At 42.4% G+C, this 26,419-nt stretch overlaps 1 protein-coding gene across 1 annotated transcript in view; it reads right to left on the reverse strand.

The window, feature by feature from the left end:
- Positions 1-26,419, reverse strand: part of spg21 (SPG21 abhydrolase domain containing, maspardin) — a 78,724-nt gene that overhangs the window by 34,508 nt on the left and 17,797 nt on the right. The window contains exons 2-4 of the mRNA XM_048615709.1: positions 20,899-21,012; positions 17,399-17,756; positions 6,862-6,955 (exon numbers count right to left, since the gene is read on the reverse strand). Of these exons, the coding sequence (XP_048471666.1) occupies positions 6,862-6,955; positions 17,399-17,616 (312 nt within the window). The 5' untranslated portion in view covers positions 17,617-17,756; positions 20,899-21,012. The remainder of the gene's footprint in view (positions 1-6,861; positions 6,956-17,398; positions 17,757-20,898; positions 21,013-26,419) is intronic.

Here is a 26,419-nt window from a genome sequence, read left to right on the forward strand (position 1 = left end):
AATAAACTGAGTTAGTCAAAATCTGAATTAGACAGACTCCAAGTGACTGAAAACTGTTATTTATTCTGAATGATTGCATTATGGGAACTCCTTGCAAGATCACAAAGATATATGCTTGTGATAGAATCTTGGTTGATCTAGCTGCAATGGACCCACATCTGATGCATGATATTTAACACAAATTAACTGATGTAGTGTTGAATGAGTGCTAAACCCAAGCTCACAAATCTCCAAGATGAAGTCTGTCGAATGGGAGAGAATCAATCGTATTATAAAGAGGGAGTCTAAAAAGATTAATGATCAGTGCTGAGCCCATAATATGGATAACAAAATACCAGGATGGACAGAAAAATAGGAAGTGGATAAGCCTAACAGGCCTGCCCCACCTCAGGTCTACCTTGCCATACCATCCCCATATCCCTGGATTGCAAAAGACCAACAAATCTGTCCTCATCCCAACTATACACAATAGTAGGACATCCACAACCCTCTGGAGTAAGGAATTCCAAAGATCCACAACCCTTTGAGTGAATAAATTTCTCATTTAACTTTTAATACTGAGTCATAGTTACACAGCACGGAAACAACCCCTTCGGTTCAACTCATCCACAGCCCCTGGCACAAGCATGCATTCTGTCACTCTCCCTGGCATTTGTACTTGTGTTGACACGCTCCTTAACTTGCACTTGCTTTGTGTTCCTCTCCCTGACAAGCATATGTTGTCACACTTACACTCACTTTCCTTAGTATACCATCGCATTCTGACACTTTCTATGGTATACTTGCTCACATTCCCTGGCATTCCCGCTCCCCTTGTCACTCCCACCCAATATAACTTTTCAACCAAATTCTGTAATGGCTGTCATATATATTTATTAGTACTGTGCTATCAATTTATCCAGTTTGTTATGAATGTTAGTAGCTGAGCTGACCTTTATCATTTTTCTTTTCTTTGACCTTTCAGTATTTTTTTTCTGTGCTTGCTCATTTCTGACACAATGGTTATCATGAAATTTTGAATAAAGTCAGAGTCATACAGCACAGAAACAGACCCTCGGGCCCAATCCATCCATGCCAACCAGATCTCCTAAATGGAACTAGTCCCATTTGCCTGTTTTGGCCCATATCCCAAGCCTTTCCTGTTCATGTACCTATTCAATAGTATTACAATGCAGTAATATCACAGATAAATGATTGCTGCTCACTAGGAGCAGATACATCCAACACCTTAGTGAGGAGTAGTAGGAACTGCCGATGCTGGAGAATCTGAGATAACAAGGTGTAGAGCTGGATGAACACAGCAGGTCAAGCAGCATCTGAGATAACAAGGCGTAGAGCATTTTCTGAAGAAGGGTCTCGACCCGAAACATCAGCTTTCCTGCTCCTCTGATGCTGCTTGGCCTGCTGTGTTCATCCAGCTCTACATCTTGTTATCTTAGTGAGGAGTGCCAGGATTTCGATCTCAAGACAATGAAAGAATCGAAGTAAAGTTCCACGTAAGCATGGTGTTTGTGTGTGAGAGAACAAGTTGATATTCTTGTTCCTTTGCATCTGCTACCCATGTCCTTCAAGGTAATAGAAGTCACCAATTCAACTGCAGAGCTACAGGACTGCAGAGAATTCTGGTCACTGCATTACAGGAAGAATGCGATTGCACAGGAAGGGCTACAGGATTTATGACTATGTTCTCAGAAAAGGAGAATTTCAGCTATGAGGAAAATACAAGGGGTGGATTTATTCATTTAGAGCAGAAATGGTTATGACCAAATTGACTTGAGGTGAATAAAATTATGAAGGACCTGAATAAAATGGAAGTGGACCTATTTCCCTTAGTCGGCAGATCAATAACCAGGAGGTTTAAATTCAAGGCAACCGGTAAGAAGGATTAGAGAGAAGTTGAGTAATTTCTCCACTCAGAGGGTGGTGCGGGGTCTGGAGATCATTATCTGAAAGGGTTATAGAGGCAGAACCTCATGATATCTTAAAAAAAACAACTCAGTAAGGCAGTTCAGGTTTGTAATCCACAGCACTGTGCAGCAGGAGCTGGAAGACTTAGACTTAATTTTATGTTTTTTTGAGTATCACAGGATGGGCTAAATTATCTTCCTTTGTGCCAAAATTTATTCTGTTTTAAAGCTGTTTAACTTTTCTGATTACACTGATTTGGGGTAAGGATCACACAATGAAGAGTTGGAAAAGCAAATACAAAAAGAACAACAACTTGAATAATGTATGTAGAGAAAAAAACAAGCATAAAATGTTGGAAACACTGGCTTACTAAGCAGAACGTGTGGAGAGAAGACAGCGTTTAAACTCTCAGTAATAGATTCTTCACAAGACCAGAAAAAAGGCTCCAACATCTGAAACATTAACACCAATTGCTGTTCTCTTCACAGATGATAACTAACTAACAAACCACCCTGGATTTCGGTTACTCATTGTTTTTTAAAAAAAGTCATCTTATCTTGAACAGGTTAGGATGTGAAATAATGTGGATCAAGACAAGGCAGACTGAGGAAGATAAAAATAAACAAAAAAAAAAAATGGGCATTAGTGGGGGAAAGGACCCAAGGAGCTCTTATGGGCAGTTCATTGAAATTGTAAGCACACTGAACAGCAGCAGGTAAGAAAACGATTGGGATTTTGAAATTCAATCACAGGCATGGAACAAAAAGCCCAGCAAACGAGAGCCTGCAAAAGATATGGGTATATGGAGCACAGAGTCAATCCTGGCACAGGTAGCTCTCATCTGAAGGACTGGGTACAATCCTGGGCAGACTTACCCACACATGGACCAACAGGTGCAATTGAGCCACAGGCAAACCACAGTTTGAACACTGGATAGGATCTAAGTATTCCAACACCTGAAGGCACAGCATTCCTACATGAGGGGGAAAGGTGGACACCTGCCTCATCAGCCTGGTCCAGGAGAAGGACATCGCAGAATATTGCACAATTACATGTAGGACATACTCTCCATAATGGGATTTGGGGAGGGAATCTGCAATTGGATCCAACTGCTCTACACCAACATCATTAGTGCAGTCTTAATTAATGGGTGGAAATCAGAAAGCTTCCCAATCAGATCTGGAGTCAGGCAGGGCTGCCCGTTATCTCCTGCCTTGTTTGTGTGTTGCATCGAGCCTTTTGCTGAGTCCATCAGAAAGGATTTGACCTGAGAGGGATGACTATTCCAGGCTGTAGAGGCCTGCAGGTCAAAATCTCCCTTACATGATGACATCACTAAGTTTTTGCCTTGTATCTACTGTCAATGCACAGACTCATGAGCATCTTCAACCAGTTCAAATTGACCTCAGGAGCCAAGGTAAATCAAGGCAAGAGTGAGGCCATGTCCTTTGGGAATTGGGCCAACCAATTTTTTTAACCATGTCACCGTCAGGACAGATTATCTGAAGGTTCTGAGAATATGGTTCGGAGCGGCCGAGGTTTGCGCAAAATCTTGGGAGGACTGTAATGCCAAGGTAAGGCAGAAACTGGGATTTTAGGAGCACCACTCCGTTCTCTATTGTGGGTAAATACCTGGTCATCAGGTGTGAGGCTCTCTCTGTTGTTCTAGGTTCCCTGTGTCATTGTGGTCACCGAAGCCATCTGTAGGTCTACAATGGGCTGTGCCCACAGGAATACCATGTACAAAACACTAGATGGGGAGAGGGGGCATGTTCCCAATGCTTCCCTCATCCTATGGCTGCATCAAACTGTGCGTACACCAAGTGTACCGAGGTTCTACCTGTCCCCGTGTTGTAAAGGATGGGACTGCCCTCATTGCTGCAGAATGCTCCAGGAAGTTATAGAGTCATAGGGTAATACAGCATGGAAACAGGCCCTTTGGCTCAAATTGGGTCATGCTGCCCACTCAGCTAGTTCCAAATTGCCCGCATTTAGTCCATACCCCTCTAAACCTTTCCCATCCATGTACCTATCCAAATATTTCTTAAATGTTGCTATTGTACCTGCCTCAACCACTTTCTCTGGCATCCCATTCCATATAAGCACTCTCTGTGAGAAGAAATTGCCTCTCAGGTCCTTCTTAAATCTATCCCATCTCAACTTAAACCTACGCCCTCTAGTTTTCAATTCCCCATCCCTGGGAAAAAGACTAAATGCATTCATCCAATCTATGCCCTCATGATTTTACACACCTCAATGAGGTCACCCTCATTCTCCTATGTTCCAAGGGAAAAAGTCCTATCCTGGCCAACCTCTCTCTATCACTCAGGCCTACTAGTCCTGGCAACATCCTCGTAAATTGTCTTTGCACACTTTCTAGTTTAATAATGTCTTTCCTATAACAGAGTGACCAAAACTGTACACAATACTCCAAATGCGGCATCACGAACGACTTATACAACTGTAACATAACGTTCCAACTCCTATACTCAATGCCTTGACCGATGAAGGCCAGCATGATAAATGCCTCCTTCATCACCCTGTCCACCTGTGACACCACTTTCAATGAACTATGTACTTGTACCCTTAGGTCCCTCTGATCCACAACACTCCTCAGGACCTTACCATTTACTGCACAAGTCCTACCTTGGTTTGACTTTCCAAAGTGCAATACCTCACACTTTAACTGTATTGAATTGCATTTGCCAATCCTTAGCCCACTTCCCCAACTGATCAAGATCCCTCTGTAATTTTTGATAACCACCTTTGCTATCAATGATACCTCCTAATTTTGTATCATCTGCAAATTTATTAATCATGTCTTGTACATTCACATTCAGATCATTTATGTAAGTAACAAATGACAAAGGTCCCAGCACCGACCCTGTGGCACACCATTAGTCACAGGCCTCCAGTCTGAGAAACAACCTTCAACCATCACCCTCTGCTTCCTACCATCAAGCCAATTTTGAATCCAATTAGCTAGCTTTCCCTGGAGCCCATGCGATCTAACCTTCATGACTAGCCTGCTGTGCGAGACCTTGTCTAAGGCCTTACTAAAGTCTGTATAGACAACAGCCACTGTCCTACCCCCATCCACCCTCTTGGTTACCTCTTCAAAAACACTAAAAGATTTGTCAGACATGATTTTCTGTGCACAAATCCATGCTGACTATCCCAAGACAACAAGGTGCAGGGCTGGATGAACACAGCAGGCCAAGCAGCATCATAGGAGCAGAGAGGCTGACTATCCCAATGTTGGTTGATCCTGTCCCTCAGTACCCTCTCCAGTAACTTGCCTACCACTGATGTCAGGCTCACTGGCCTGTAGTTCCCTGGCTTGTCTTTGCTACCTTTCTTAAACAATGGAACAACATTAGCCACCATCCAGTCTTCCGGAACTTCACTAAAGATTGGCTAAAGATGAAGCAAAAATCTCTGCAAAGGCCTCTGCAATTTCCTCCCTAGCCTCTCCCAACATCAAGGATGGGCTTGGTCAGGCCCAGGGGATTTATCCACCTGAATGCACTTTAAGACTGCAGTTAGACCATTCCATAAACCTGTCCTTCATTGAAAAAATTGCGTCCTCGAAACCTTGAGGGAAAAGGGTGGATCCTCTCAGATTGTTCCCTGAACAGACTGTCAAAGTCATTTGGCATAATGCCTCATCACCAGAACTTTCCAACAAGTGCCAAGACATCGCTTGGCTGGTGGTGACAAGGGCATTACCTGTGAGATCCTTTTTGTACACCTGGACTCTCTGTGCCAGCTCATGCTGCCCTCGAAGAGGCTGCAGGGGTATAGAGAGATTGTCACACATCTTCTGGAATGTACCTTTGCAAAGGAAGTCTGAAGAAAAATGCAGTGGTTTTTGTTGAGGTTCATCCTTAGCATCTCTGTGATGCAGGTCTATTCCCTGGGACGCACACCGAGACAAACATCGACTGTGCCTGGAGTACCATCAACTCGTAAAAGATGCTCTTTGGTCTACCCGAAACTTGTTGCTCTTCCTGAGCAATGAGGTGACCTTGCCCAAGTGTTGCAGACTGGCACATTCCAATGTCCAGGGCTATGTGCTGAGGGACACACTAAAGCTTGGGGCAGTGGGGAATGACCACTGTCTAAGGTCCTTCTGCCAAAGTTAAATGGGGATCTGTTCAGTTATTGGTGCCTCAAATATATCGAAATATAAGATAACAAGGTGTAGAGCTGGATGAACACAGCAGGCCAAGCAGCATCAGAGGAGCAGGAAAGCTGACGTTTCGGGCCTAGACCCGAAACGTCAGCTTTCCTGCGCAGCCTGCTGTGTTCATCCAGCTCTAAACCTTGTTATCTCAGATCCTCCAGCATCTGCAGTTCCTACTATCTCTATATCTAAATATAGTCTTGTACAAGTGAGAAATGCATATTAAGAGAAGTGGCCTTACCTCCTTCCCCCCACCCTACCTTCTGCATATAAACTGACATTTTTCTAGCTACTATCAGTTCTGAGGAAGGGTCACTCGACCCAAAACGTTAACTCTGATTTCCCTCCACAGATGCTGCCAGATCTGCTGAGCTTTTCCAGCAATTTCTGTTTTTGTTTGTCTATGTAAAAAATGCCTAATCTTTGTTTGCTGGATGGAGTCAAACTCCAATGTTTGTTTATTTCTTCATACGCTAGTGTCCAGAACCGAACTGCTTCAGTAACTGCTTTTGTGCATAAAGATATCTTTATGCACAAAGTATATTTTTGAGACAAATGGTGCACATTTAGAGCATAGGGTATAACCTGGACAATGGTACCTGACAAACCTGGAGCCCTAGTGCCAATTTATTGGATTACATGGAAAACAATTATTCAATATAATAAATTAATTAAATAATATTAAATAAATTGCTACACAATAAGGAAGGCTCATCTGTTTGGGATTTAACAGTCACCTTTTAAAGTAAAAGAAATGCAGCACTTGCCTTTTTTAGTGGGACTGTACTCCGGAACCAGTTATAATCAGGGGAGACTTTTATCTCACCCATAGTGACCAGAACATCTAATGCAGCAAAACGTCTGTGTGAAGCACATCAAAATACAAGTTATTGTGTATTTCATTAAAATCGTAATTATAAGAATATTCATTTTACAGAGATGGAGAGCAAACGAGCCAGACTAATTACATTCTAAAGGCTTTATACATTAGTGACTGTAAAAGGAGAAATGTCAAAACATATGCAAGAATTGAAAGATACAAGGATCCTTAAAAATGGCACAATAAGAGAAGAGAATCCAGCATATAGAGTCATACAGCATGGAAACAGACCCTTCAGTCCAAACAGTCCAGGCTGAACATGATCCCAAACTAAACTAGTCCCACCTGCCTGCTCCTGGCCCATATCCCTCCAAATCTTTTCTATTCATATATCTACCCAAATATTTTTAAAATGTTTTAAGTGTGGCACATTCACCACTTCCTCAGGAAGTTCATTCCACATGCGAACTACTCTCTGTGTAAAACATGTGCCCCCATGTCATTTCTAAATCTCTCTCCTCTCACCTTAAAAATGTGTCCCCTAGTCTTGAAATCCCCCATCCAAGGGAAAAGACATCCTCCATTAACCCTATTTATACCCTTCATGACTTTATGAACTTCTACAAGGTCACCTCTCACCCTCCTCAGCTCCAGTCAGGAAAATCCCAGCCCATCCAGCCTTTCTTTAGAACTCAAATCTTCCATACCCGGCAACATCGTGGTAAATCTCTTCTGAAAACTCTCCAGTTTAATAATATCTTTCCTATAACTAGGCGACCAGGACTGGATACACTACTCCAGAAGAAGTCATGCCAATGTCTTGTACAACTTCAATGTGACTTCCCAAGATTAGTAGTCAAATAAATAAAACCAAGAACTCTGGATGCTGGAGATCAAACAAAAACAGAAATTGCTGAAGATACTCAGCAGGTCTGGCAGCATTTGTGGAGAGAAGGTGGAGTTAACATCGAGTCCAGCTATCTTTCTTCAGAACTGATTAATAGTCACTTGGACAAATGAGTTACTAAGGAAAGCCAGCAGAGATTTATTAAAAGCAAATAACATGCAACTAACTCAGTTTTTTGCCAAGCTTACTGAGGATAATAAACTTTATCATGGCATGCATGGGTTTCCAAAAGGCAAAAAAAAAGCTTGCAAGTAAAGCTGCAACGTATACGACAAAAGAGGAGGTGACAACATGTTGACTCAGTCACAAAACAGTGGTTAACAATGTTTTTCAGACAGGATGATGCATACAATAGAGTCAGTACTGAAACTCTTCTTTTCTTCATGATATATACCTAGATTTGGGTACACAACTTCAAAACCTGCAGATGACAAAACCTGGACATATTGAGAATTATGAGGAGGATACCAACTGACATCAAGAGATTTGATACAAGTGTTCAAAATCACAATGGGCCTGAACAATATATATAAAAAGAAGCTGCTCTTGTTGGCGGATAGGTTAAATAACCAGAGAATAAAGATTTAAGTTAATTTGCAAACACAAAACTAAAAAAAAATCTAGAATACATGGGTTTTGGTGTGGAGGCACATTAAATTGTGGCTTTCAAAAGAGAATTGTGTCAAAAGATAAAACTCACTGGGGAGGTGTGAAACGAGGTTAATTCTTCAGCAGACAGCCAGCAAATGCAAACCGCACAGAATGCCATTCCAAGAATCTGTATCAAATACTTGTGAATGGGGCATTGAATAATAAAAACAAACAAGGATTCCATTCTAAACTTTTATCTGGAACTAACAATCTACTGATGGTCATGAAACTATTGTCAATTGTCAGAAAAGCCCATCTGGTTCCTAACGTCCTTCAGGAAAGGAAATCTGCCACCCTCACATGATCTGGCCTACATGTGACTCCAGCCCCTCAGCAATGTGGTTGACTCTCAACTGCCCTCTGAAATGGCCCAGCAAGCCACTCAGTTCAACGGCAACTATGCACAGGCAATAAATGCTGGCCAGCTAGTGACATCTACATCCCACAAGTGAATAAAAATGATCTGTTCTGAAGAAGGGTCATTGGATCCGAAACATTAACTTTGTCTTTTCTCCTCACATGCTACCAAAACTGCTGAGTTTTTGCAGCAATTTCTGTTTGTGTTACAGGGTTCTGATATACTTTGTTCATTGTGAAATTACTTGGCTCTATACTGCTTCTGCTATTCAGCATGCATGCGTGGTGACTTCAGCAGGTTGGCACCTCATTTTTAGGTACGCCTGGTGCTGCTTCTCACATGCTTTCTTGATCTCTTCATTGAACCAGCTTGATGGTAATTGCAGAGTGAGGGATATGCTGGACTGTGACATTACAGATGAAGAGCAAATACAATTCTGTTGAAGGTCCACAGCACCTCACATATTATTGATCTGAGGGAAGGGAGTAAAACAACAGAGGCAGCTAAATAAATGGACTCAATCTTATGAGTGAAGTAGTTCATGAGTTCCTTGCACTTCTTATTGAAGTCAAAGTAGGAGACAGGAGTTTAAAGACACAGTTGGTCACTGCATTTCAGGATGATAGCAGGATCCAATATAAACTAATCGCTGAGTCAGATCTGGCAACGAATGGCTAAGACAGTCGTCTACATAAAAACCAAAAGAACCGTGGATCACAGAAATCACAAACAAAAACAGAAATTGTTGGAGAAGCTCAACAGGTCTGGCAGCATCTGTGAGAGAAATCAGAAAATGTTTCGGGTCCAGTGACTCTTCCTCAGAATTGTCTACTCGATATATTTGTTTCAACCTTTTGGTTTTAAGAGTGAAGATGGCATAGGACAGTGTATTAGTCTGAATAAAGAAAATTGTATGATGTAGGAAGGATGTGGGATATGGGTAAGATGTGGGAAGACTGATCTTTTGGTTGTGTGATTGCTTAATTGTACATAAACTTGTGACACACATCTGTGACCCAGAAGGTAATGGGTTCAAGTCCCACCTGTTCCAGAGGTGTGTACTAACATCTCTGAGCAGGTGAGTTAGAAAATCTTGCAGGAACACAGTAGAAAACTTCATTTTCAGTGGGCAGAACGGTGGCTCGATGTGCCAGACAGCCTCTTACCGCACTGTAGGGATTTTATGAATCACATGCCACTTAAGGATAAAGATAACATCTGTAATTGAGGCGAGCAGAGTTACAGCCCACATAAGATGACATGGTCAGATGCTTCTGCGTCTGCAAGTGGGGTGTTGTCCAATGAAGAATTCCTGGCCACCAGAGTTTACAAACAAGAGACAGAAATAAAAAGGAAGTTGATAAGTTTTGATCAAAGAAGCTGTGAGAATATATGATGTGTTTTGAGGACTGTAAAGTGCAACCTTATAGCAGAGGATGACAAGGTGCAGAATGTACTTTGGGTGGGAGATTTCATCATCTACCACCAAGTGTGGCTCAGCAGCAGCAGTACTGATTGAACTGGTCAAATTATAAAGGAAGTTGCTGCTAGAAGGGTCTACGGGAAATAGTGAAGAAATGAACAAGAGGGGAAAAACATACCTGGCCTCATCCTCACCAATCTGCTTGCTGCAGATTCATCTGTCGATGACAGTATCGATACGACTGACTGCTGCACACAGGCCTTGTGGAGACACAGGTCCACCTTCATGTTGCTAATACCTTACATTGTGGTGAGTGGCACTATCACTGTACTAAATGGGACAGGATTCGAACAGATCGAGTAACTCAAGATTGGGCATCCATTTCCACTGTGGGTCATCAGCAGCAGGAGCATCATACTCCAACACAATCTGCAAACTCATGGCCTGGTATATTCCCCACTCAGCCATTACGATCAAATCTGGTTCCATGAAATGCAGGTGGGCGTGCCAGGAGCTGCACCACGCTTATCTAAAATTGAGGTGTTGACCTAGTGAAGCTACAAAATCAGACTATTTGTGTAATAAACAACATAACCAGCAAGTGATAGACAGAGCTAAGCAATCCCACAACGAACTGATCAGACCTAAGCTCTTTAGTCCTGCCAATCAGGTTGTGAATGGTGGTGGACAAACAACTCATTGGAGGTGGTGGCTCCACAAATTTCCCCATCCTTAGTGACGGGAGAACCCAGCATATCAGTGCAAAAGAGAAGGCTGAAACATGTCCAACAACCTTCTGCCAGAATGCTGGGTGGATGATTCATACCAGCCTCCTCCAGAGGTCCCCAGCATCACAGATGTCATTCTGGTATTATTATCACTAATCATCTCACTATTAACATCCAGGGGTTAAAACTGAGCAAAAACTCAACTCGGCTCAGTACATAAATCCAATGGCTACAAAAGCAATTCAGAGGCTAGGAATATTGTAGCGAGCAACTCACTTCCTGAATCCTCATAGCGTGTCCACCACGTACAAGACACAAATCAGGAGTGTGATAGAATACTCCCCATTTGCTTGAGTGTGTGCAGTTCCATCAAAACTCAAGAAACTTGACACCATCCACGGCAAATCAGCACAGTTGACTGGCACTACATCCATAAAGTCCACCACATTTCCGTAGAGTACACTAAGCAGCAGTATGTAAAATCTACAAGACACACTGCAGAAAGTCACCAAAGACACTTAGAATATATTTTCCAAACCCACCTCTAGAGGGACAATGGCAGCAGATACATGGGAGCACCATTACCTGCAAGCTCCCCTCCAAGCTACCACCATCCTGACTCGGAAACATGCTGTCATTCCTTCACTGTCCCTGGGTCAAAATCCTGGGATACCCTCCCTAATGGCACTGTGGGTATGTCTTCGGTACGTGAACTACAGTGGTTCAAGGAGGCAGGTGACCACCACCCTCAAGGGCAACTACGGACAGGCAAAAAGTGTTGGCCCAGCCAGCAACGCCATGTCCCGTGAGTGACAAAATAAAAACATGGATCGAGTCAAGGAACAATAAAGAGCAGTCACACTACTGGGAATGTATAATAGATCCCAAACAGAGGGAGACAGAAAATATTCAAGCAAAATTCTGAGTAGAAAACAACGTCAGTAACTGTTGGGAATTTTAACTGTCCCAATATTAACTGGAACAGTTTTAGTATGAAACGGAATGGACTGAACAGAAATGCATTGTCAGAACTTTCTTCACCAGTATGTAGTCCAAGTCCAATAACAGATGGTGCAGTTCAAGAATAATATTCAGAAAGAAAACTGGAGAATTGAAAGGGTGGCAGTGAAAGAGCATTTTGGTGGTAGTGATCATAATTCGGTTAGCTTTAAAATAATTCTGGAAAAGGACAAAGTTGGAAAATGAGTTGAAGTCCTCGACTGGGGTAAGGTCAATTTTACTAAGTAAAGTGTTAGCAAAATTAAACTGGATGTGCCTACTTGAAGTTAAATTAATGCAAAAGCAGTTGGAGGCATTCAAAGAAGAGATTCAAGTAGTTAACATTAAATACAGTTCTACAAACAAAAGCGTGATGTCGCGAAATCTAGAACTTAACAGATGTCAAGGAGCATACAGGGCATGGTAAGTCAAAAGGAAAGTGCACTGGACACAGAACTCAACACTGCAGAAAGCCTAGAAGAGAATAGGAAATGCAGAAGTGAAATCAAACAGAAAACTGGGAATGCAAAGAGAGGGCATGAAAGAATATGTTCAAGCTAAATCAAGGAGAAACCAAAGATGTTTTATCAATACATTAACGAATACAACAATAATTAAAAAAAGAGTAGAGCCTGTAAAATATGAAAAAGATAACGTGTAGAGGTGGAAGATGTGGGTACTGCCAAATGAGTGTGTTGTATGTTCTTACATTGAAGCTAGGAGTGTTAAATATTGAATATGATCAATATAGGGAGAAAGAAGAATTAAAGAGATTGACTTAAGTATGACTTACAATCAAGTGATAGAATTACATGTTTGTCAGTGAAGGGCAAAGAGAGAAATTGGAGTGAACAAAGAACAATACAGCACAGGAACAGGCCCTTTGGCCCTCCAAGCCTGGGCTGACACATATTGCCCTTCCATACTAAAACTGTCTTCACTTACAGGATCCATACCTCTCTATTCTCTTCCTATTCATGTATTCGTCCAGGTGCTTCTTGAAAGCTGCTCTTGTGTCTGCTTCGACCACCTCCAATGGCACCACGTTCCAGACACTCACCACCTTTTGTGTGAAAAACTTGCCTCGCACATCTCTATTAAACATCCCCTCCATCCCCCACCGTGGACCTGTGTCCACTAGTAATTGACCCCTCCACCCTGGGAAAAAGCCTCATACTTTCCACTCTATCCATACCATTCACAATCTTATAAACTTCAATCAGGTCACCCCTTAGTCTCCTGCATTCCAATGAAAATAAACCCAGTCTAACCAACCTTTCTTCATAGCTACAATCCCCCAAACCAGGCAACATCCTGTACCCTCTCCAAAGCATCCACATCCTTTTGGTAATGTGGTGACCAGAACTGTAAGCAATATTCCAAGTGTGCCCTAACTGAAGTTCTATAAAACTGCAGCATACCTTGTCTATCCTTGTACTCAATGCGCCTTTCAATGAAGGCAAGCATGTCACAGGCCTTTTTTACTGCCTTATTCACCTGCGCTGCCAACTTTACACCCAGATCCCTCTGCATATCAATACTCCTAAGGGTTCTGCCATTCACTGTATAATTTCCACCTGTACATGACCTTCCAAAATGCATCACTTCACATTTGTCCTGATTAAACTCCATCTGCCATTTTTCTGCCCATGCCTCCAACTGATCTATATCCTGTTGTATCCTCTGACAATCCTCACTATCCGCAACTCCACCAATCTTTGTATCATACACAAACTTACTAATTAGACCAGCACGTTTTTCTCCACATCATTTATGTATGCCATGGACAGCAGAGGTCCCAGCATTGATCCCTGCGGAACACCACTAGTCACAACCCTCCAATCCAAAAAACATCCTTCCACCATGACCTTCTGTCTGCTATGACTGTGCCAGTTCTGTATCCATCTTGCCAGCTCCCCTCTGATACCATGGGACTTCACCTTCTGTACCAGTCTGCCATGAGGAACCTTGTCAAAGGCTTTACTGAAGTCCATGTAGACAACATCAACCACTTTTCCCTCATCAATCACCTCAAAAAACTCGATCAGGTTAGTGAGGCAGGACCTCCCTGCACAAAACCACACGGTCTATCGCTAATAAGTCCATTTGCTTCTAAATGCTTATAGACCTTGATCCTAAGAATCTTTTCCAGTAATTTCCTTACCACCAACATAAGGCTCACAGGCCTGTAATTTCCTGGATTATCCCTACTACCCTTCTTAAACAATGGGACTACACTGACTATTCTCCAGTCCTCTGGTACCTTACCCATGGCCAAAGAAGATACAAAGACATCTGTCAATGTTCCAGCAATTTGTTCTCTGGCCTCCCACAATATTCTGGGATAGATCCAGGGAATTATTTACCTTAATACTTTTTAAGACACTCAACACCTCATCCTTTTTAATAGCAACTTGGCTTAGAAGTTTGACACTCCCTTCCCTGAGATCATCCTCACCAATTCCTTCTCTTTGATGAATACCAACACAAAGTATTTGTTTCGGACGTCTCCTGCCTTTTCTGGCTCCACACTTTGATTCCCTCTTTTGTCCTTGAGTGGGCCAGTCCTTTCTCTGGCTACCCTCTTGCTTTTTATATACGTATTAAAAAGCTTTGGGGTTCTCCTTAATTCTGCTTGCTATTGACTTTTCATGACCCCTTTTAGCCCTTCTAATTCCTTGTTTAAGTTCTTTCCTACTTTCCTTTTATACTTCAAGGGCTTTGTCAGTTCGCAACCTCCTAGGCCTTACGTACACTTCCTTTCCCTTTCTGACCAAGGTCATAACATCCCTGGTCATCACATCCCTGGTCATCCAAGGTTCACGTAACTTCACCTTCATTCTCACAGGAACGTACCGCTCCTGACCTCTTATCAACTGTTGTTTGAAATGCTCCCACATGTCTGATGTGAATTTGCCCTCAAACAGCTGCCTCCAAGCAAAATTTTCCAGTTCTTGCCTAATATTGTTGTAGTTCACATTCCCCCAGTTTAAGACCTTCACCCAGGGACTGCTGTTATCCCTATCCTTGAATAACCTAAAACTCACAGTATTATGATCACTACTCCCGAAACGTTCTCCCACTGAAACTTCATTCCCCTGGTCTGGCTCATTTCTCAAACCAGGTCCAGTATAACCACTTCCCTGGTCAGGCTGTTTACATACTGTCATTAAACCTTCTGGATTGGTCCTTACAAATCCCGCCCCTTCCAGGCCCCTAACACAAAGTGAGTTCCAGTCAATACAAGGGAAGTTAAAATCACTCACCACAAAAACCCTGCTGTTTTAACATCTTTCCAAAATCTATCTACATATTCTCTCCTCTATCTCCAGCTGGCTGTTGGGAGGCCTGTATTATACCCCCAGCATTGTGATTTCACCTTTCCTATTCCTGAGTTCTAACCATATTGCCTCATTGCACAAGTCCTTTGATATGTCCTCCCTCAGTACAGCTGTAAGATAGTCCTTTACCAGTAATGCAAGTCCCCCACCCCTTTTACATGCCCTTCTGTCACACCTAAAACATCTAAATCGTGCAACATTCAGCTGCCAGCCTTGTCTCTCTTTCAGCCAAGTCTCCGTAATTGCAATGATGTCATAGGTCCAACTCGAGGCACACTACTAGCTTGAAGTTCATCTATCTTGCCTTCTGTGCTCCAATTTTTTACCACTTAAAACATAGTCCGTTTTCCTGTTATTCCTACCAAAATGGATGACCTCACACTTATCAACACATCTGCCAGACCTTTGCCCACTCACTTAGACTATCTATATCCCTCTGCAGACTTTCACTGTCTTCTGCACACTTTGCTCTACCACTCACCTTAGTGTCATCTGCAAATTTTGACAAACCACACTTAGTCCCCAACTCCAAATCATCTATGTAAATTGTAAACAATTGCGGTCCCAACACTGATCCCTGAGGCACACCACTAGCCACTGACCGCCAACCAGAAAAACTCCCATTTACCCCTACTCTTTGCTTCCTACCGGTCAACCAATCCTCTATCTGTGCTAATACATTACCTGTAATACCGTGCAACTATATCTTGTGTAGCAGCCTTTGGTGTGGCACCTTGTCAAATGCCTTCTGCAAATCCAGATACACCACATCCACAAGTTCCCCATTGTCCACCATGCAAGTAATGTCCTCAAAGAATTCCACCAAATTAGTTAAACGTGACCTACCCTTCATGAACCCATGCTGGGTGTTTCCAAATGGACAATTTATATCCAGATGTCTTGCTATTTCTTCCTTAATGATAGATTCAAGCATTTTCCCCACTACCGAAGCTAAGCTAACTGGCCTATAGTTACCTGCTTTATGTCTACTTCCTTTTTTAAACAGTGGCGTCACATTGGCTGTTTTCCGATCTGCGGGAACCACCGCAGAGTCTAGTGAATTTTGGTAAATAATTACTAGTGCATTTGCTATTTCCCCCATCACCTCTTTTAGTACCCTGGGATGCATTTCATCAGGGCCAGGAGACTTGTCTAACTTTAGCCCCATTAGCTTGCCCAACACTGCCTCCTTAGTGATAATGATAGTTTCTAGGTCCTCGCCTGTTTTAACCTTCTTGCCATTAGTTTTCGGCATGTTATTTGTGTCTTCCACTGTGAAGACCGACACGAAATAACTGTTTAATGTCTCGGCTATTTCCTCATTCCCAGTTATTAAATTGGCCTTCTCATCCTCTAAAGGACCAATGTTTACCTTCGCCACTCTTTTACGATTTACATATTCATAGAAACTTTTGCTACCTGTTTTTATATTCTGAGCTAGTTTACTCTCATAATCTGTCTTACTTTTCTTTATAACTTTTTTTGTGGCTTTCTGTTGGCCTTTAAAGATTTCCCAGTCAACTAGCTTCCCACTACTCTTTGTTTTTTTGTATGTGTTTTTTTTTCAATCTGATACTTTCCTTTATTTCCTTAGACATCCATGGCTGGCTCTCTCTTTTCCTACAGTTCTTCCTTATCACTGGAATATACTTCTGCTGAGCACTGTGAAAAATTGTTTTGAAAGTCTTCCACTGTTCCTCAGTTGACCCACCATAAAGTTTTTGCTCCCATTCTATCTTAGCTAACTCCTCCATCATTCCTTCATAGTCTCCTTTGTTTAAGCACAGGACATAGGTACTGGGTTTAACCTTCTCATGCTCCATCTGTATTTTAAATTCGATCATACTGTGATCGCTCCTTCCGAGAGGATCCCTAACTGTGAGATCATTAATTATTCCTGTCTCGTTACACAGGACTAGATGTCGGATAGCTTGCTCCCTCGTGGGTTCCATTACATATTGTTCAAGGCCATGTCTTACCCCTTTAACTCAATGAATCCTTACAATGTCAAGTACTCTTCATACTAAATCGAAGCTGCTGGCGCTCTCTGCTCCAATAACAATTGCTCAAAACTTACCTGCTACTCACCAACAACAGTTTCCAGAAGCTGTTTAGGCTCGCACTCCTTGAGCCCTTGGAACACTTGCTGCCAACCTTCTTCTCATGATGTTCTGTCTCCTCTCCTCTGGACTTGCCTCTCCTCTTCTTTTTTTTGGGTCCGAATAGGAAGCAGGGATGGAAACACTGCAGTGATGTCATGTTTGGAGCTGAGTGTTCGTTAACACCAGGTGCCATGATGCCCTTCACACCCGTACTGACTGAAAGTCCACTCCCAGAATGCAAACAAGCAATGTCTTAGCACCCTCTGGGTGAGTGTTTGGGTTTTTTTTTGCCTGAACTGTTCCAGTTTCCAGAAGTTAATTCTTCCTCTGCTACTGGAGAAGGAATTGGTAAATTGGTGAGTATCTGGAAAGCAATTAAGGTTTATTTTATTTCTAAGGCTTGAAATAGTATATTTTAAATGAGATGAGTGGAGAGCAGAAACAGATATGGATCGAGAGGCCTAAATGCAGTGAAGCCAACGGTAGATTGAAGTTACAAACCACAGTATTATGGGAATGCAGGAAAAGCAGCTGATTGGGGAATATTTCTAGTCCTCAAAGAAAGAATAAAAGTCTTTGGTTAATGTTAGGTCTCTAGATTTTGTTCTCTTTTCTTAACAATAGCTTGTTCAGTAGGTGATTCACATTGCCCTACGATAAATTAATTACAATAAAACTGTGAGAAGAGTAGTAGATTCTTCAAGGGTAAAAAGGAGGGATATTATTGATAGGTTAGCTTAAATATTGGTATGACAAGTGATATAATGCTACTGCTGTATGTGGGAACTGCTACCACCAAGACGATTGACAGCAAACACATTTGTAGTGAGTATTTACAGCTTGGAGGATCGTTGGATCAGAATTGAGCAGCTGCAGTCTGAGTTGCAGACGTTATGCCACATCGAGTTGAGGTAAAGTTACCTGAACATTTTACTCCAGGAATTAGTCATACTGCTCAGAAGATGCTATTCAAACCTGGCCTGTTATCAGGGACAGAAGGTAATGACTGCAGGCGAGGCAAGAGTAGGATTCAAGGAGACTCAGTCGATACAACTGCTGAACAGTTTTAGTTCTTCCAAGCTGTGCGGAAGGGAGCAAGGATAACAGGAAGGATGAACAAACTGACAAACATAGTAAAGGGAGCAATTCAGGTAAGGGTGCAGAAATAGGACCATGGATAGTGGCAGCAGATAGTATAAATTAGAGGATAGACGCTGTTCTCTATATCCATAAGTGTGTGTTCTGAAGTCTGCAATGCCTGCTGGGTGGCAGTATAAGCTCATTTCATCAGAGCTGGCAAGTTACTTGGAGTGGAAGGGTGGAGTCCAGTTGTTGTTTACATTGCTAGCAACAATGTTCATTCAACTAGAAACGGAGAATCCGCTGAAAGATTTTGAACAATTAAGAGCTAATTTGAAAAGCAAAACCTCCAATCTCAAGAATTATAAACTATCACCGCAAATTATCATAGGGTAAATAAAAGTCAAGTTACATGCATGGCTCTAAACTTGGAGAGAGGGGAATGGGTTTTAGTTTGTGGGCCACTGGTACCAGCACTGGGTAGAAGGGAGTTGTTCCAGTGGGTCAGGCTTCACCTAAACTGTATTGGACGAGCATCCTGGCAAACTGAACACTAGGGTAGCACTGAGGGCTTTAGAATCATAGAATCCCTACAGTGTGGAAGCAGGGCATTTGGCCCACAGAATCCACACTGACCCGCCAAAGAGTATGCCATCCAGACCTACCCCTCAACCTATCCCCACAATCCTGCATTTCCCACGGCTAATCCATCTAGCCGAGACAACCTTGGACACTATGGGCAACTTAGTATGGATAATCCACCTAACCTGCACGTCTTTGGACTGTGGAAGGAAACCCATGCAGACACGGGGAGAATATGCAAACTCTACACAGACAGTTGCTAGAGGGTGAAATTGAACTCAGGTTCCTGGTGCTGTGAGGCAGCAGTGCTAACCACTGAGCCATCTTGCCACCCTTAAACTAAATAGGATTCTAAAGAGACTGAAGAAAGTGACTGGTAGAGAAGCAAATCTTTTTCTCCCAGAGGGTATTTTTCTTAATTCATTCATAGGATGTGGGTGCTGACTGGCCAGCATTTATTGCCCATCCCTAGTTGCTTTAGCAAAGGTGCTGGTGAGCTTTCTTCTTCAACTGCTGCAGTCCACATGCTGTAAGGGGGGAATTCCAGGATTTTGACCCAGTGACAGTGAAGGAACAGCAATACTTTTCCAAGTCAGGATGGGGGGTGGCCTGTCGGGGGACTTGCAAGCGGCAATGTTCCCACATAGACGGTAAGGATCTGAAACTCACAGCCTGAGAGAGGTAGAAACCCTTAACTCATTTAAGAGCTATCTGAATACACACCATAAGTCCTCAAAACTCCAGGCATATGGACCAAGAGTTGGGGCCCTCTTGTGGCACAGTGCTAATGTCCCTACCATTGGACCAAGGGACCTGAGTTCAAGTTCCACCTGTTTCAGAAGTGTGTAACAACATCTCTAAACAGATTGATTAAAAAATAGGTTAAATAAAAAGGACTAAGTGCTGGAAAATATGATATCTGGGGATTTAGGAGAACACAGTACTGAAGAGGGAAGAAATTAGAGAGGAGACATGACCACACAACTGGAAGCACAGCAGAAAGAAGTATAGTGCTCAAGGCATAAAGAAAACAAAGAGGAAAAAAGGGACATAAAAAGGTTCAGATCCTGAGTGGCAGCTAAAATGCAACATGAAGGGAAATTTAGGCAACACAAAAGTAATACGCCTCTTACTTGCAACTGAGAATAAAGGGCAATTTAACAGGAGACCTCAATCCAAATGCCTAGTGGAATGAAATTGACTTGTGGATACATTTGAAGCAATTCATGTCCAGCTTCAAAGGCAGTAGGGGAGGACAAGAAACAACTGTAAGAAAGGAAGAGCACAGCATCAGAGCGGGTGCAGTTACAACATTCAAAAGACACTTAGATAAATACATGAATAGGAAAGGTCTGGATGGACATGAGCCAGGAGCAGGCAGGTGGGACTAGTTTAGATTAGGATTATGTTCAGCATGGACTGGTTGGGCCAAAGGGTCTGTTTCCGTGCTGTATGACTCTATAGTCAAGTCCTCAAATTGCCAAAAATACGTGAAAAGTCAACCATACTCCAGAGGTTTGTCTGAAGTTAATACTGAATTTGGTGATGGATTCAGTAGAACAATGGGACAAACAAATGAGCAGCAAAACATGATGAGAACCAGCAGAAAGAGACCACAACTCACTAAGCACAACCAGAATTCCTAAAGGAATAAAAATACTGAGGATACATTAGGAATCCATTTGCAACCATGCTGGGGCACCAACACCATCACACCAGGATATCAGCAACTATACCACATCATAGTACTATGAATATTAAATTATGTTAACTATTCTTAAAACATGATTTTTTTTAAAAAAGGCATACCAACCATACACTCCCAGCTAGTTTATCTCCCAACAGTCGAATAATTTATCCACAGTGGTAACTGTACTCTCTCAGCATATTGTGAACAGTGCACTAGAGGACACAAAAGCTTGTATACCTGTAAAGATAGCACATTAAAGGTATTGCATTTTTTAAATGTCAAACTGGGCTCAAAATGAAAATACTGCATCATGATCTTACTGGCATCACAAAATATACAGGCTTGCTGTAGTGTTCCAGCAAAGCTCAGCACAAGCTGGAAGAAAAATACCTCATTTTCCACTTGGAGACCCTGCAGCCCTCCAGACTCAATATCCAGTTCAATAATTTTAGGGCCTAAATTCTCCCATGCCCAAGCCTCCTACCCCACACACCAGGCCTTGTTATCACATAGTCTGCCATTACACACTACCTGTTGTTAGTCACTAACAGTCCCCATTAACAACTATTCACCCTCCCAGCCAGATCATTATCCACTCTTGTCTGTCCAACTGTTCTTCTCTCTCTTTGAGCTCTATCCCTACCTATCGTTTACTCCTTACCCCCTTCCCCCACGCTATCTTCTGCATATAAACTGAAATTTTCCTAGCTATCATTAGTTCTGAGGAAGGGTCACTGGGCCCGAAACATTAACTCTGATTTCTCTTCAAAGATTGTACCTGCTGAGCTTTTACAGCAACTTTTGTTTTTGTTCACAAAATATACATGCTCCTCCATGCGGGTTCTGACATATTTAAGACAATAAGAAATTGGAAAAGGAGTAGGCCGTTTGACCCCTCAAGCTTGTCCCACCATTCAATAGGATTGTAGCGGAATTGACACTCCTTACATCCACCTTCCTGCCTTTTCCCCATAACCCTCAGTTCTCCTACTAGTCAAGAATCTATCAAACTATCTCAGCCTTAAATACATACAAGCACCCTGCCCTTCAGTTCTCAGTGCCACTGAGTTCCAAAAACACTCAATCCTTAGAGAAGAAATTCCTCCTCATCTCAGTCTTAAATGGCGCCCCTTTAATCTGAGATTATGCCCTCTAGTCCTAGACTCTTCCATGAAGGGAAATATCCTCTCAGCATTTACCTTATAAATCTCCTTAAGAATCCTATATGTTTCAATGAGATCACCTTTCATTTTTCTAAACGCCAATGAGTAGAGTCCCAACAGCCTCCAATGAAATAATATATTTACTCAAATAAAAGGGACCAAAGCTGCTCTCACCAGCACCTTGTGCAACTGCAGCAGAGTCTTCCCTAATCTTACACTCCAAACCCCTTGAAATAAGGGCCAACCTTCTGAGTCTTCCTGATTACCTGCTGCACCTGCATGCTAGCTTTCTGTGTTTTGTGCACAAGTACCTCTAAGTCCCTTTGTGTTGCAGCTTTTCTCCATTTAATAATATTGTTCTCCTTTCCAAAATGAACTACCTCATATTTTCCCATATAATACTCCATTTATCGACATTTTGGCCACTTACTTAACCTACCAATAACTTTCTGTAAACTGTTTGTATCCCTCTAGTAACTTGAACATTGGCAGTTTTCCAATCCTCTGGTTCTTCTCCAGAATCCAATCATTTAAGAATTGCTACTTCTTTGTGAAAAGGAAATCGTCACCTGTTTGACCAGATTGTGTGCGCCATTTTACTTGCATTGCGAACAAATACAACAACTTACATTTATATATAATTACACAATATAGCAGGCAATCATCCTGTGTTCTTAGAAATACCTACTTTAGCTCTTTCCACATAGCTCTGCCATTTTGTCCTTTCCAAATGTTCATCTTTTTGAAAGTTTTTAAGATTAGATCTGCTCCCACCACCTTTTCAGGCAGTGCATTCCAGATCATAACTCACTAAATTAAAAAAAACACACTAATTTCCTCCAATTCTTGCCAATTGCCATTTATCAATGTCCTCTGATTACTGACCCTCATGTCACAAGAATGAATTAATGAATGTTCATGATTTTGAACACCTCAAGATCTCTCCTTAACAGACTTCCTGATGTTATCATCTTGTGGTTTGCGGGAGCTAGGCAGTAGAAATTTATAGCAATATTTCTCGTATTAAAACAGTGACTATAATTATGTGAGAAAGAGCACAAAAGTGAGAGAGAAATCCCACTGGTCCTCACTTTCCACTCACCATCATCCATTTACAAAAGATCATCAGCTGCCATTCCCGCTGTCTCCAGCAGAACACCACTGCCAGACATATATTCCTCACCATTCCCTCGTCAGCATTCTGCAGGGACCATTCCCTCCGGGACATCCTGGTCTAGTCCTCCTCCATTCTCAATACTTCCCCACATTCCCAGAGCAGCTTCCAACTACCTGGCTATCCAAGACCTCAGGTACACCTTCCAGGTGAGGCACCAATTTACCTGTCTTTCATTCAAGAAGGCAGCTCACTACCACCTTCAAGGACAACTAGGGATGGGCAATAAATGCCAGCGATACCCACATTCCACAAGTAAATTAAAAAATCTTGCTTGCTGTATTTGCTGCTCATAATGTGGTCTCCTGTACACTGGGGAGATGGAATACAGGCTGGGTGACCACTTTGCATACCTTACGACTCTGCCCATAAAAGAATAGGTCTGAGCTTACAGTTGCCTGCCACTTCCATACACCACCATGTTCCTATGCAAACATTTATCTCTGACTGCTGCATTGCTCCGTGGGGCTCAAGCAAGATGGAAGAATAACACACATCTTCCGCCTAGGTATCTTACAGCCTTCAAGACTCAACATTGAGTTTAACAATTTCAGAATGTGAAAACCCTCCTCTATGTTCTTCATCCCCCCTACACACACACCTAGGATCTGTCTTGCATGGGTTGCTTTCAGCACTGCCAATCCATTTTCAACCATTTAACTTCTTGTCAGCATCTTACCTATTTGTCTCTTTCTCAGTTTCGCAGAAATCTCTGTTTGCCTATCCTTTTATTCTCTCTGTCTAGGCCCTGTCTCCATGCACTCTATTCACTCACTGCATCCAACCATCAACGTAAGTACTACCCTTTCCCAACTACTTTCTGTTCTGATGAAGGAACATCAAGCTCAAAGTCTGTTTTCCTCTGTATGGATGCTGCCAAGCTGCTGAGTTTCTCCAGCAATTTCTGTTTTTGTTTCTGTTCTATAGGTTAGTGTAAAGACAACATGCCAGATGTTGCAAACGCTCTCCTGAAATCCTGTTTTCAACTGAAGTACATGGAAACCTGGACGTTCCTATATGAATATTTCCATCGACCTAATAAAACCTCCAGTAATAGACTGAACTCTCAATGACTTGATATCAAATAGTCATTTAATAGTACAGATCTTCAAGTACTACGACTTTCATCTGACACTAAAGGCAATTCACACAAATACCAATTCAAGAGAAAGCCAACAATTATGAGGAGAGTTTACAAAAGGACATTGATAGGTCAACTGAGTTAATTAAGCTACTCCGGTTGCTGCATCTTTGCCCACTCACTTAACCATCAACATATCTTTGTAAAACTTCCTTGTGCTCTCTTCACAACTTACTTTCTTACCCATCTTTATATCAGCAACAAATTCCACAAGCACCCATTTCATGCAACTCATTTGTGCAAACTGTAAATGGTTGATATCCCACCACTCATCCCTATGACACACCACTTCTTTATCTTGCCAGCCCGAAAAGACCTCTTCATGCTTACCCTACCTCCTATTCGCCAGTCAATCCTCTATCCCAGGCAAATGCAACCCTGTACACCAGCAGCTTTTATTTTCTGCAATAGTCTTTGACATTATTAAATACCTTCTGGAAATCTGCATACAGTAGTCAGCGGTTCCTCTTTATCATTATTATCGTTTGTGGGTCACTAGAACCAGAAATAGTACAGAAGGTAGACGGAGGGTAAACTTGAACAGGAATACATTACTGTGCGTTTTCTCAGCTCCACAGTCAGTTTCAAACTACCCCCTCTCCCTGCCCCCTTACCAACCCCCAAAACCACCACTGCTCCTGTCTCTGCTTCACTTGATCTGCTCCTTTAAAAGGGCAGCATTAATCTAACTGCATACATGACACCCCTCCCTCTTTATTTCAATTTTCTCTTAACAACATATCTATATACACATCTGACAATTATATCTATTATACACGCATTGTAGCTATATACATCACCAGGTATATTTACAAAAAAGGAAAAGAAAACATCCATTCCGTAGTCTACATTGACAGCTCAGGGAATGGCAATTCCTAGAAATCTGTCTCCTTGTCTCAGAACCTTTTCTTGTGTAGTCTCCTGGGCTTCCAGACCTCCTGTTATTCCTCAGATACGATCCTCTCTGATTGGCTGTTGTGACATTGTTGTTATCTCTCTCCACTAGGGATGGCCAACCCTGACTTGCAGACACATGACTCCATCAACAATCACTGGTCTTATCTGGGCTGGCTCAGTATTCTGAAGGACGACCCCTCATTGGTGAGGTGCAGCAACCAGGTGGTCTGCGTGTCTCCTCCAGACTAGTTCATTGCTGTCTGTAGCATATATGACAATGGTCCTGTTTGAGCCACCAGCTCTGCTGGCGTCGATTTTTCCCCAAGGCATATAATTCCGGGCCAACACAATCTCTCCTCTTTGAAACACTCTTGACCTTGAGGTTCCCACCCTTCTGACCATCTGTCCTTCTTGATTTCACTCCACTACTTCTCTGGTCTCTTCTGGCCACAGGAAGGTAAACATGGTTCTCAGCCGGCTGTTGAACATTAAAGGTCCCCAGCAAGCACTGGGTCGTCATGTGTGCGGTGTTCCTGTAGATGCTGAGGAAATTCAGTTGTCATTCTAGCAAGCACCTGCTTCAAGGTTTGAACAAATCTTTTTGCCTGGCCATTTATCACAGGGTGATAAGGAGCTGATCTCACACGTGTGACTCCGTGATTTTCCAGGTACCCCTCGAACGCATGCGTCACAAACTGTGGACAGTTGTTACTCATGACCTGTTCGGGATTCCCGAACCTGGCAAATATTTCATCCAGTTGCTTCTGTTGCATATTGTTGCTTCTGCTGATACTGACTTTATGACCACCACCTTGGGCTACTTGGAGTGGGCATCCACAACCACTAATAATATCCATCCCTCTACTGGTCCCACAAAAGTCTACTGCCATGGTGATTGAGGCCATTCCCAAGGGTGATGAGTGACAGCAGGATTCACATGATCCTGTATTCTCCTCAATCAGAGAATCCATTTTCAGCCACCCAAAGTAGCTCCTGGCTATTTCTTTCATTCGCACCACATCTGGGTGTCCTTAGTGCACTTATTCCAGCACCTCTCTTTTCTTAAGAACTTAACAACTCTCTATTCTTACATTAAACACTGATGTGATATGGACCACTCCCTCCTCATAGACAGGTGGGGGCATATTTTTGGGCAGCTTCTATGACAAGTCCTTCCTCTGAGGACTAAGTCCACTAGTAGGCAAAAGACTGAGTCATTCTGGGTAGCGTGACTTGCTGACATTGGTATCTTGTCTTCCTGGGAAAAGT

Source organism: Rhincodon typus, chromosome 33, assembly GCF_021869965.1.
Source record: "Rhincodon typus isolate 14 chromosome 33, sRhiTyp1.1, whole genome shotgun sequence".
In the NCBI taxonomy this organism is placed as follows: Eukaryota; Metazoa; Chordata; class Chondrichthyes; order Orectolobiformes; family Rhincodontidae; genus Rhincodon; species Rhincodon typus.